At 36.9% G+C, this 13,713-nt stretch overlaps 1 protein-coding gene across 1 annotated transcript in view; it reads right to left on the bottom strand.

The window, feature by feature from the left end:
- The window catches only part of frmd3 (FERM domain containing 3), a 79,738-nt gene extending 68,920 nt beyond the window's left edge, over nucleotides 1-10,818 (bottom strand). Inside the window, exon 1 of the mRNA XM_067394041.1 lies at nucleotides 10,714-10,818. Within this exon, the coding sequence (XP_067250142.1) occupies nucleotides 10,714-10,818 (105 nt within the window). The remainder of the gene's footprint in view (nucleotides 1-10,713) is intronic.
- Nucleotides 10,819-13,713: the final 2,895 nt, after the last annotated feature.

The following is a 13,713-nucleotide window of genomic DNA, read 5'->3' on the forward strand; positions in this document are numbered from 1 at the left end:
ACACACACACACACACACACACACACACACACACACACATTTACTATCTAAATAAGGACATATCATAGACCCTTTTTTATAGCAATAGTATATATATATATATATATATATATATATATATATATATATATATATATATATATATATATATAAAATATAGAATATTGACTGACCCTGCCCTACCACCTTATTTAAAATGAAAAACAAATAATTTATTTTATGTGTGAATAAATTTTTCAATTTCCCAAAAATTCCACAATGAAATGTGTTTGAGCAAAAGAACAGGAACAGCTTGTGAAATAAAGTGTAGCAGTCTCGACACAGACGCACACGCTCTCTTTGAACCGCAGCGGTTATACATATGCGCTGCACATCACTGAGACATCATTCAGCACGAGTGCAATGACGTCATTCATTTACACCCCTCCTGCTCCCCCTCTCTCTCCTCCTGTTTTATGATCTTTTTCTTTCTTCAGTCATTCTTACAAAAAAAAAATAAAAAATCTCATCAAAGGGCATAGAGGAGAAGGATAAGAATAGCATGAGCACTATTTATAGTCTCCGCCACAACACCACCTTCTCTCCTTCTTGCTCTCCGGACATTTATTGATGAAAAGACGGAATGAGAGAAGATGAGAGATACATTTCTGCAGATGGGGCGATTTGCATTCGGTGTAATACAAAAATAGAAATGTTTAATCGATGATGACACTGCTACATTTTTAAGAACAGCAAAGAGAGTGAGTGGAGAATTTTCAATGTGACTAAATCTACAACACTGCTAAATAACCCTTACAAAAAAGTGCTGTGGTGGTGCCATGATACAGCGATGGTATCAGATGGTAAAACCATGGTACTTTGATTATATATCATGAATGATTAGCATTTTCATACTCCAAAAGACCATTCAAAGGACACCATGGTTTGTCCAAAAGATATGGTAATATCGGTAACACTTTGGTATGGGGAACACATATTCACTATTAACTACAACTTGTGCCTCAATGAACTCTTAATTTACTGCTTATTAATAGTTACAGTGGTGGTCAGAATTATTGGCACCCTTGGTAAATATGATCAAAGATGGCTGTAAAAAAAATTTTTATTCAATAGTTTTTGCAACCTCCTTTTGCCAAGAAAACAGCTCTCACTCTTCTTCTATAATGCCTGATGAGTTTGGAGAACACCTGACAAGAGATCAGAGACCATCTGATCCTTCAGATTCCAGCTCCATGTTGGTGCTTCTTCTCTTCAGTTCACTCCATTTTGTGCTAAGTGACACATTTTTGTTGGTTTTGATGTTTGTTTTGGATCATTGTCCTGACGGAAGATCCAACCATGGCTCATTATAGGATTTCTAGCAGATTTTGATTTTTTATCTGTTAATATTTGGTAGAATCCATGATGCCAAATATATGAACAAGATGTCCAGGACTTCCAGCAGAAAAATAGGCCCACAACATTAAAGATCCAGCAGTGTATTTAACCGTGTGTACTTTTTATCCCTGTGTGCACCAAACCCATCTGGTGGGTTTGCTGCCAAAAAGCTCTTTTTTAGTTTCATCTGACCATAGAAGCCGGTCCCGTTTGAAGTTCCAGTCTTGTCTGACAACTTAATATACTGGAGATTGTTTCTGGATGAGAGCAGAGGATTTTTCCACCGTGCATTTGGACATTTTAGACAGACGTCCTCTTCCAGGCAGATTTGTAACATCTTTAGTTGATTGGAAATGGGGATTTTCAATGCTTTAGCTATTTTCTTGCAGCTACTTTCTATATTGTGAAGCTCAACAATCTTGTGCTGCACATCAGAACTATATTCTTTGGTTTTACTCATTGTGATGAATGATTAAGGGAATTTGGCCTTTGTGTTTCCTCATGTTTATACTCCTGTGGAACAAGAAGTCATGCCTGGAAAATTTCATGTTCATGATCACCCTGGTGTGCTAAAAAATGTAAATATGAATGGGAAAATACTTGAGAGATATTTTACTCATAAACAATTCTAGGGGTGCCAATAATTGTGGCCAACATGTTTTGGAGAAAAACGTTTATTTCATAATGTGATTTCCCCCCACTTTCAATTCTTTTCCTTCAATGAAAGGTTAGATTTTTGCTCATTTTATGAATTAAAGATCAAAAGGATAAGCAAAGCAGATTTATTTTTACAGTCATCTTTGATCAGATTTACCAATACCAGATTTACCAATAATTCTGACCACCACTGTAGTAAGGTAGTTTTTGTAGCATTTAAGTTTAGGTATAGGGTAGGATTTAGGGATGTAGAATATGGTCATGCAGAAAAAGACATTAATATGTATAAATAGCCAATATGCAGGCTAATAAGCAGATAGTTAAGTGAGAACTGTTCCCCACACTAAAGTGTTACGTAATATCATGGTATTTCTTGTTAGTGAATATATATTAATTTATATTTTAAGTATTATTTTTCTATTATTTTCCTTTAACTTTTCTTTTAACCCCCAAAAATACTTAGTTTAAATCCTTCAATTAACAAGTTTTTCTGGTTTACCTTCTTTATAATGGTTTCCAATTTCCATCATCCATCCCTTGTTTGATAGTGTTATTTTAGTATTATTTATATACTATTATAGTTTTTTTTTTTTTTGTCATTTTATTAGTTTTTTTTTCTATTACTATTTAGATTTCATTTATTTTTATTTAAGTTTTAGTTTTTATTAATTTCCCAATAGTAATTTTAGTGCTTCAACTTATAAATAATTACAAAGAATTGGCAAGTAACACATTGAATTAAAAGGAAATTTTATATTTATATATAAAATTGTATAAAATAATAGTTTTATTTCAGTTAAAGGGATAGTTCACCCAAAAATGAAAATTTGATGTTTATCTGACCCAGCGCATCCAAGATGTAGGTGACTTTGGTAGACTCTTCAGTAGAACACAAATGATGATTTTTAACTCAAACCGTTGCAGTCTGTCAGTCTTATAATACATGGCAATGGTAACAAAATCTATGAGAGTAAAAAAAAACAGGCACAGACAAATCCAAATTATACCCTGCGGCTCGTGACGACACATTGATGTCCTAAGACATGAAACAATCAATTATATTATTTTTTACCTTGAATACACCACTATGTCCAACTGCCTTGAGCGTGTGCACGGCATCCGGTGTGTGAGGTGTGTACGCGCTCTGGCATGGTTGAAGCAAGCACCGGAAGTGATCTCTCGCGCATATACATCACTCATTGTTTACACAGAGCACAAACATTGTAGGAACGACGGCTAATCAAAATGGTACTTACTAGGGCTGACCGATATATATCGCATGCGATTGTCACGCGTAATCCGTGAGTAAACGTTCAGTCGTATACAACTCACGCACCGGATGACGTGCGCGCGGGGGTAAGCAGATAAACATCAAATTTTCATTTTTGGGTGAACTATCCCTTTAAAAAATGTAGACAACAATAATAACCCTGGTTTGATAGTGAAGTTACACCTGAAAAACCAAGTGAAAACTATTCAAGATAAAATAAATAAAAGCCAATTAAGACAGCTGTGCATAAATACATGCATATTATCAAGAAATGAAATTAGCTATCAAATATATTCTTTTACAGTACCATATACCATAGTACTTAATGATTACCATATTAATATAACATAGCATTTAGATACTGCAAAGGTAATTCAAAGAAGACCATGGTGTTGCCATGGTGCATGTTTAAAGTACCATACTACCTCCAGTTACCTATTACTGAAAGCCGTTAAAACAGAAATTATAATTGGCTATGAAATTATAAAGTTCCAGCTTAGGAAAGACTATGAGTTAAGAGGCAGCCAAAATGTTCTATGTGACTTCATTTTGTCCAGTTTTACCTATGCGAGGAAGTTTAACAGCAGAAGCTGAGCGCAGCATCAGTAGCACATGAGTGATGCAGCAGCCACACTGAAGAGCATGATCTGCCTTAATAATGCATGAGCTATCTGTCCTTCAGACACTGAGAAGACACTCGGCGCGCCTGAGCCAACACTGAGAAATGACCCAGAGAAAACACATCCGATTTACTTTAAGACAGAAATATGCTTATTATTACGTTCTGACTGACCCAGTAAACTGAGCATAACTTGACATGGTTTCAGTCAGTCCAAAATAGGGAGAACCAAACAACTGTTTTTGATTAGGACCAGTGTATTTCTCATGACTTATAACTAAAATACACAGCCCTAAAGATCTATGATCTAAATCTGGCAAACATATAGGTTCGTGAAAAACATTAATTTTTACTGTATATAAAAAAAGAGTTTTACATTTCTAAATGTTAACATTTTTCTAAATGTAAAAATCTGTGGTTCTTGCCTTTACAGAACTCATTCTGATGATTCTAGGGTGTTGTTTGTGGTTTATAGGGTTTTCCTATGTTGATAAGTTATATTTTAATATACTTCTTTGCAGTTGCTCAGGTGTTTTAGTAATGTTAGGTGGCTGTGTGATTTCTATTTCACTATAGAAAATGATGCTTGCCCTGGCAAACAACAAAAAGACAAATCGCAAGTGTTGCTATGATATGATCAAAAACGTAACATTTCAACCCACTTGTGAATGGACTGATAATGTCAAAGGCTGTATTCACAAGTTCTATACGTACAGTAATCATTTTTTAATTAACTTTTTTGGCATGTTATCTCATTTTTGGCTCCCAAAAAATTCACATTTTGAAATAACGTGATGATACACGGGGCAACTTTTTGAGCAATGTTGCCGAGCAACGTTGCTTGGGCACTTTCCCACTGAGAATGAGCAACAAATTTATATCTGGATATGTTAGAATGGTCGTGAGCAATTCTTTGAGATCCTCCAATCAGAATGTTATCAGCTGATCATGTGACTGGTTCGGAGATTTCAGAAAAAAATCAAACAAGATGGCGGCCTCTCAGCAGCAGTGGAGCGGAGAAAAGGAACGTTAACTTTTTACGTTAGTAAGTTGTCATGCGTCAACCCAAAACAGGGAATTTACCTCATATATTGCTTAAAATACCAACAACTGTCCAATGAAATGCATGTAAGCTGTAATTAAGCCACTGAATATTTTCAGTTGAATACTAAAAAGACGGGGTCTGTTTAACGTCTGTAGTAGCGTAGGCTGTAGGGAGTATGGCACATGATTGTAGCTTTTGATGCGACTGACGCAGGTTCAAATCCGCCTTTTGCTGAACTCGCTGTTCTCCCTTCTCCTATCACAAATCAGATCAGACAAGAATTTATTTTAAATAAAAATGAAAAACATTTTTGAAAATTTGAAATAAAGTGTCTAACAGGTGTTTATAATAAAGTATTTATTGGGTTGGAAATAGATTTGCTCCTCTCTGATTAGTTGCTGCCAACTGTCCGTTGCCCTAATTAGTTGCCCTGTGTCTTATCAGGTTGCCTGTTGATGGCAACATTTTAAGGTGATGATACATGGGGCAACTTTTAGAGCAATGCTGCCGTGTGATGTTGCTTGGGCACTTTCCCATTGAGAATGGGCAACAAATTTCGATCTAAAGTATCCAGATAGAAATTTCTTGCCCATTCTCAATGGGAAAGTGCCCAAGTAACATAATTTAGCAACATTGCTCAAAAAGTCTCTTTAGGCATTGACACATTTAGGGACATGGTAATGGGGGGAAATTAGATGGGAGGAATAATTATAAGTCCATGCTTTTGCATTAACTCACAAAACTTTTGCCTTCCCCCAAGAAACTTTGCTTTTGCTCACAAAATCTTTGTGTTCTCCTGGTGATGGAAATACTATGAGTTTGGATGAAAAACTCTATCAGTGCTTTAGTGAGCAAACACAGAGTTTCTCAGGGGAACACAAAGTATTGCGATAGAACAGCAAAGTTTTGTGAGGGCAAAGTTTCTCAGGAGAGCGCAATACTTTCACAAGAAAACACAAAACTTTTGCAAGCAAACACAAAGTATCTCAGAGAAACACAAAACTTTTTGCCAGTCACTCCAATGTTTCTTATGTGGACGCAAAAATTTTACAAAGAACACAAAATCATTTAAATATAATTTTTCTTCCCATCTCATTTTTCTTTTTCATTTTTTCATTTTCCCTTATGGGCTCCCTAGATTATATTTCATTCTTAGCCACAAAATATTGCAATTTTGGTTAATTTCAATGTATGTGGTCATTTACCATGTTTTCCCTCTATGTTTCATGACTCAATATCACATGGATTTTGTTGTTCACCGAAGGTGATCACAGCCATGCTACTATTTAGACCAAGGGTGTAATTGTGATATGACATTTCTCAGCAACACACAGTAGCACATTTTCGTTCTTAAATGAATCAGTGTTATGAAAGAATCAGTTGAGTGAATACAAACCCGATTCCAAAAAAGTTGTGACACTGTACAAATTGTGAATAAAAACAGAATGCAATGATGTGGAAGTTTCAAATTTCAATACTTTATTAAGAATACAACATAGATGACATATCAAATGTTTAAACTGAGAAAATGTATCATTTTAAGGGAAAAATAAGTTGATTTTAAATTTCATGGCATCAACACATCTCAAAAAAGTTGGGACAAGGCCATGTTTACCACTGTGTGGCATCCCCTCTTCTTTTTATAACAGTCTGCAAATGTCTGGGGACTGAGAAGACAAGTTGCTCAAGTTTAGGAATAGGAATGTTGTCCCATTCTTGTCTAATACAGGCTTCTAGTTGCTCAACTGTCTTAGGTCTTCTTTGTCGCATCTTCCTATTTATGTTTTCTATGGGTGAAAGATCTGGACTGTAGACTGGCCATTTCAGTACCCGGATCCTTCTTCTACGCAGCCATGATGTTGTAATTGAGGCAGTATGTGGTCTGGCATTGTCATTTTGGAAAATGCAAGGTCTTCCCTGAAAGAGACGACGTCTGGATGGGAGCATATGTTGTTCTAGAACTTGGATATACCTTTCAGCATTGATGGTGCCTTTCCAGATGTGTAAGCTGCCCATGCCACACGCACTCATGCAACCCCATACCATCAGAGATGCAGGCTTCTGAACTGAGCGCTGATAACAACTTGGGTTGTCCTTGTCCTCTTTAGTCCGGATGACATGGCATCCCAGTTTTCCAAAAAGAACTTCAAATTTGATTCGTCTGACCACAGAACAGTTTTCCACTTTGCTACAGTCCATTTTAAATGAGCCTTGGCCCAGAGAAAATGTCTGCTCTTCTGGACCATGTTTAGATATGGCTTCTTTTTTGACCTATAGAGTTTTAGCCAGCAAATGGCACGGTGGATTGTGTTTACCGACAATGTTTTCTGGAAGTATTCCTGAGCCCGTGTTGTGATTTTCATTACAGTAGCATTCCTGTATGTGATGCAGTGCCGTCTAAGGGCCCGAAGATCACAGGCATCCAGTATGGTTTTCCGGCCTTGACCCTTACGCACAGAGATTGTTCCAGATTCTCTGAATCTTTGGATGATATTATGCACTGTAGATGATGATAACTTCAAACTCTTTGCAATTTTTCTCTGAGAAACTCCTTTCTGATATTGCTCCACTATTTTTCGCCGCAGCATTGGGGGAACTGGTGATCCTCTGCCCATCTTGACTTCTGAGAGACACTGCCACTCTGAAAGGCTCTTTTTATACCCAATCATGTTGCCAATTGACTTAATAAGTTGCAAATTGGTCCTCCAGCTGTTCCTTATATGTACATTTAACTTTTCCAGCCTCTTATTGCTACCTGTCCCAACTTTTTTGGATTGTGTAGCTCTCATGAAATCCAAAATGAGCTAATATTTGGCATGACATTTCAAAATGTCTCACTTTCAACATTTGATATGTTATCTTTATTGTATTGTGAATCAAATATAACTTTATTAGATTTGTAAGTTATTGCATTCCTTTTTTATTCACAATTTGTACAGTGTCCCAACTTTTTTGGAATTGGGTTTGTAATTCAATGACCCACTCAAAAACACTTGTCACTCGTCGCCACCTACTGGCGTAACGATGTAAACTGCTGAGTCACTGAAACATTCCCACTCATGCATAGATTGACAAACGCATCTCATCATTAGTAACTATTTTACATTTTGGCAAATTGGTGCCTAATTTGTATGAATTTGTGCTATATAATTTTTTTACATTTTCAAACAATCCCACCCAGAGTTAGATTTAGGGATATGGTTAGGAGTAGACCTTCATGCTAAATTTTTCCTAAAAAAGTTTCTGTACAAATCATGTATGAATTCATACAAACTCGCCACCTAGGAAAACTGTTGGACTGATTGTCTATCTGGAATGCAGAAACAGTGTGTTGTGTTCAAAAGTGAAACTGTGTTGACTACTGTTTTGAAAAGTGTTGTGTTCTGATATAATGTGTGGGAGAACGGAAGTGAAGGAGTAAACAAGATGGATGAAGTTCACTACTCCTGCCTCATGTGCTTCATTGCTTACGAACTCCTGACAGACACCACACAAGCGGAAAGTAAAAGGTCTGTATATCAGCACTCTTTAGGCCAATCAAATTCAAGGCCCACAACTAACTGCTGACATGTACTATACACGACACACATCTAACATAAACTCAGCATTTAACTCCACGTGTAGCTAATAAAAAAGTAAAAGCTGAGTGCTTATAACATGTAAAAGTGCACCGATGGAGGTGCAGCCTCTTTCTATGAGGATAGTCATGAAATATGCAGGAGAAAGCCATCACAGAACAAGAAGCCATTAGAGCCTTGTGGCTTTCTAAAATATTCATAAGACCAAACAGAACGCTCCTTCTTTTGGCTCAAAAGTTTATAAACAGCACACCGGAGAGAGATAAAGAAGGAGGAATGCATCACTCTTTCTGTCATCTCTTTCTTACACTTGACCTATTCCACTTTGTTCCATAAGTGCAGATATACATATATGGACCAGCAGGAAATTACTCAACAGATATTTTAAAAGTTGGCAGAAACTTTTTTTAAGCCTTTTTCACTGATCTAGGATTAGCTTACCTCAGGTAGAACCACTATAAGAGGCCAGCTTCCTGACTTCACCATCAAAGTGTGGTTTTCTCGAAAGTAAAGAACGGAAATGATTGTTGCTTCCATTAGACTGCATGTACATTAGTGTGTAAGGTGCTGATAGTGATACTGTAAAGAGCTAGACTACACTTCCACATCACCCTCAGTTATCATCACACACTTAAGCCTGCAGCAGAGCTGAATGACAATAAATGCATTAAGGCTGCCTCACAGCCTTTATAGATTTGATTATATTTATATTAGCAAAACTACATGCAGATTTTCAGTAGATTGGATGTTTCCAAGAATGTTTTGGCAGGAAGTACATTGTCAAAAGTATTTCCCAGAAATGGTTTTGCTCATTTATCTTGACTGGAACATGGAGAGCATGATGGGAAGAATTCCATTGGCTGTGTCTCAAAATCTTGTGAGCTGCCTACCCGGACAGGATTTTTGAGCATCATCGACACTTTAAGACATTATGCAGTGCTTCCACTGGCTTTCCAAAGATCTCAAAAAGTGGCATAGCAATGATGAAATGAGCAAGTCATTATAACTGCATATTAAGTGCTATCTATCATCTAACATCTGTTCTATGCCCCCCCCCAACCCCCCCCCCCCCCCCCCCCCCCATGCCATAGTTAGCTTTGGTTTGTTGCCATTGGGGATTTCTAAGGCACTCCCTTGTGAAAAAGAAGTGTGCTTGTCTTGAAAGTGCACTTGTAGTGTAATCTTTTGTCATGCTTTAAATAAGTTAACATATTTTTACATTGTAAATGTAACTATAGTGTGTTGTTTGATAATACAGTTAATCTATTTTAAACATACTACAAATATATTTAAATACATGACATACATGTTTTAGTTTACTATAAAATGCTTGTCACTATAGGTAGCACATTTTAACCATATTTTAAAGACAACAGAAGTAATAATGAAATTACAAAATAGTACTTAAGTCAACAAAAGCACTAAATGTAATATTAATTTAAACTATAATAGATTTTCATTTAAGCAGTGTCCGAAAAAATTACATTCGCACTTATATATTCCTTTAAGAAATAAGTAGCCTACTGTTTGTAAGTATGCTGAAGTGTACTTGCTTTTCACAAAGGCTAAATCTGCGTTCAAACCCTGTGTTTTGTATGAAATAAGCTATACAAATAAAAGGGACTTGACTTTACTTATGAAACACGGTTGCCATAGCAAATTGTTTTCCATCAAAGACTTTTTCAGCAGTCCTCCATCACTTTGGAAAGAAACAAGAGAGATCATGAGGTACATGGACCCATACGTGCTGCCTTATATCATGTTCTCCGTTCAACAACCTCTGCGAATTAAAACATATCCAACAGGCGTGCAATAATAGTTATAGTCTATTTCCAGCAATTATATTAGGCTTATTTATAAATGAAACACGCCTATATGAATCTTTCTCTAGTACAAAGAAAGTCAAGGGCGTAACTGTTTAACAGGCAATTCAGTGACGGCAGTAATGAAACGAGCAAACCATGACGAAAGCGTCATCACTCCCTAGGCGTCTTCCACCTAAACAAACGCGAGTATACAACTCAAAGAGGCCAGTCAACAAGAAATTGTCAATTCAACACGTTTAATACGCATTATGTCCTTTCGGCATGTTTATAATCGCAATAAAGAGGAGCATCGCATCACTGAGCGCGCGCACACTGGAGCACACGCGCTCGCTCGCGCCTACCTGGATGCTGCACGAGATCTCGGAGTCGTCGAGCAGCCGAACCGTGCACTGGACCTCCTGCGCGAGGGAGGAGATGCTCGGACTCCGAAATCGAAGCATTTTCATGGCTCTTGGTTCCGCATAGCAAAACAAAAAAGCGCCTTTGGTTTTGGAGAGGACGGCGTGTCGGTTACGCGTCGCTTATGTCGCAAGCGGAGAGGAGGAAAGAGAGATGTCGCGTTATATGACCGGGAGAACGATCCCCCTTTTCTTTCTCTCCCCCTCCCTCCCGAACGCGCGCGCCTCTCTCCATCAGTTCAATCACATCAGCGATATCAGCAGGCATCACCTGTAATGAACAACTACACACAATGGGTTGCCATAACAACGGGAGTTACAGTACAGTTTCTGCCTAAAATTTGATCGTTACTTCTACTTTTGCTACAGCATATGAGAAAATAAAATCATATGGGATTGAGCTTTTAAAGTCTTTATTTATTTATTTATTTATTTCACTGTGGTATACTATAAAGTCACAGGTTTTACTGTGTAGTAATAAACTCTGAAGCTATTTTGGTGAGAAATATTGTGTCAAAATTGTAGTGGCTGTAAACTATGGGAATGTTTAACTATTAAAATGTAAATTGCTGCATATTAAATAAGGTATTTCCCAGCTAACAGAAAACGTTCTCGGAACTATATGGCTCGTTCTGGCTCTCTCAGAGTTATGAAATGTTCTTCCAGTAACGTTAGAACGTTTGTTAATAGTTTTAATAACGTTCTATGAACGTTAGCACAAAAATGTTATATTTATACATCATTCATTGGAGGTTTTAGTTGGAAGTTCGTCTAACGTTTTTTAAACTTTATACTTGTTTCAAAACAGTCAACATTCAAAATAATGTTCCTATAATGTTTGTAAAATGATAAAAAAGGAACGTTCCCTTTAAGCTGCAGTCTGTAGCCTAACGTTTTCCTTAGCTTAGCCTGGTAAGCTTGTAATAATGTTATTCGGGTGGTACTGGTAGGTTTCCGCGGGAAATTTGAGCATGTAGCCGATCGTCTTTGCGTCATTACATCACAGCTGTTTACATAAAGAATGAGTCCCAGCTAGTAGGCTATACCATGTGAGGATGGCAGATAATTTATAGCCTTTTCTCACAGCAGCTGCAATAATTAAACATAATTTTGATGGTGGATTGTAATCCAAAAAGGTCCAAATGACAATCATGAGCAGGGCTTGACATTAACACCCGCCAAATGCGGGTAGATTTCAGCTATGGCGGGTAAGACAGCCACTCCCACTAGCCACTTTGGGGGTTGAATATAATTTCAGCCTACACCTTATCAAAGGTAGCCAAGCTCATCGTAGCACAAAATTGAAGGTGAATTGGCGGAGTTGCGCTGAATGACACACAACAGAAGCACTCTCTCTCTGTTGATCAGATCTCCTTGCGCCTGAAAAGTCAAATAGAGTCACACACAGATGTATCTCACGTGAATAGAGTCGGTTATGGTTAAGTGTACATAAACAGGTGGGTAAAAACTGGATATGTGTCAGTATATTACATACATGCATTCAGCAGTCCAATTAAATATCTGTCTGTCATTAATGTTAATCAAACAACAAAAGATGATAAATAAATGTTAAATAAACCTACTGTATCTGAAAAAAGATTATTTAATTTACTGTTGTATTTGTAATTAGCTTCTTTGTTCTTTTTATATAGCCTAACAAAAATAGCTTACACAATTATAAAAGTTATCATTTTATGGTCATATTACCCACCCCTACATAAAAGCTGATATACCATGTAGGCCTAGTCTTGACTTAGGTGGTCAATCTGAATTTGAAAATTTGAAAGGGTTTTAAATCTAGCTACTCAAGTAAAATGACTCAAAATCAAGTCATTTTAGCATGCCAAAGTCAACTTTAATCATATAAAATGTAATTTCCCAACAGTAAAATTGTGGCCAGTGAATATGTTGTGGCTAGTAACTTGGAAAACCACTAGCCACAGAGGCTGGTGAGCAAAAAAGTTCATGTCAAGCCCTGGTCATGAGTCACAACAAAAGTCTTCAGACTGCGGAGCGGGTAAAGAAATTGAAATCTAACACTTAGAAACACACAATGCTGTTGTTGTTAACATTAACAATTTGAGAACAAAGTATAACAATAATAATAATTTGCATGGTTTGGCATGATCCGAGCTAAGTGATCGTTAGGCAGCGTAATTTATTGTAATGCTTTTTTTCTCAGTTGGTCAAAACAAAAGTGGCAGACATGTTTCTTACTTGTTCAAATGACATTTTCCGGTGAAAATTCTTACTTTGGTCATACTTCAAGACTACAATCTGTGATTGTGAAGTACAGTATCTATTGGTATGGTGACTGACAGCAAACATTAGATTCATCCGTGTCGACGCACAACCCACATAAAGATGATAATTCTGAAGATAACTGCAATTGCAGGTTTTAAACAGAGATGGCGACAAAGAGGCAAAACTTATGGACTGCAGTTTTAAAGATTTTGCTAACCTTCGCATTAAAACCTTTTTAAAACATTTTGAGAACATCCCGAAATAACAGTTCCACAGTTTAATGGGAACATTATCAAAGTGTTCTTAGAACATATTTTTGTTAGCTTGGTTACTGGGTATCTTACATTCTAGACACAATGCTAGCATCCGAATATGCCTCTTTTTCTGTATTGTATGTGAAAAGCAGTATCATATAATAAGACGAATAAGTCAAATGAATAATTCAATGACTCATTCATAAAGACGATGTAAAATAAAGATTCATTAAGACTTGTCGCCACCTGCTGGCGTAGAGATGTAATGTAAAAATAGCCACTGAAAAAGGCCCAACACTGATGCACAGACTGACAGTCTGTCTAGAATTCTGTAATTACACACTACATGAGTAAATTGCGAGGAAGACTAATGAACATGTATGTAATATGTAGCTTACTTATTTCCTGAAGCAGCTTACACACAGTAGTCCTTTTTGTAGGTTTA

This window comes from Chanodichthys erythropterus, chromosome 9, assembly GCF_024489055.1.
Source record: "Chanodichthys erythropterus isolate Z2021 chromosome 9, ASM2448905v1, whole genome shotgun sequence".
NCBI classification, from domain to species: domain Eukaryota; kingdom Metazoa; phylum Chordata; class Actinopteri; order Cypriniformes; family Xenocyprididae; genus Chanodichthys; species Chanodichthys erythropterus.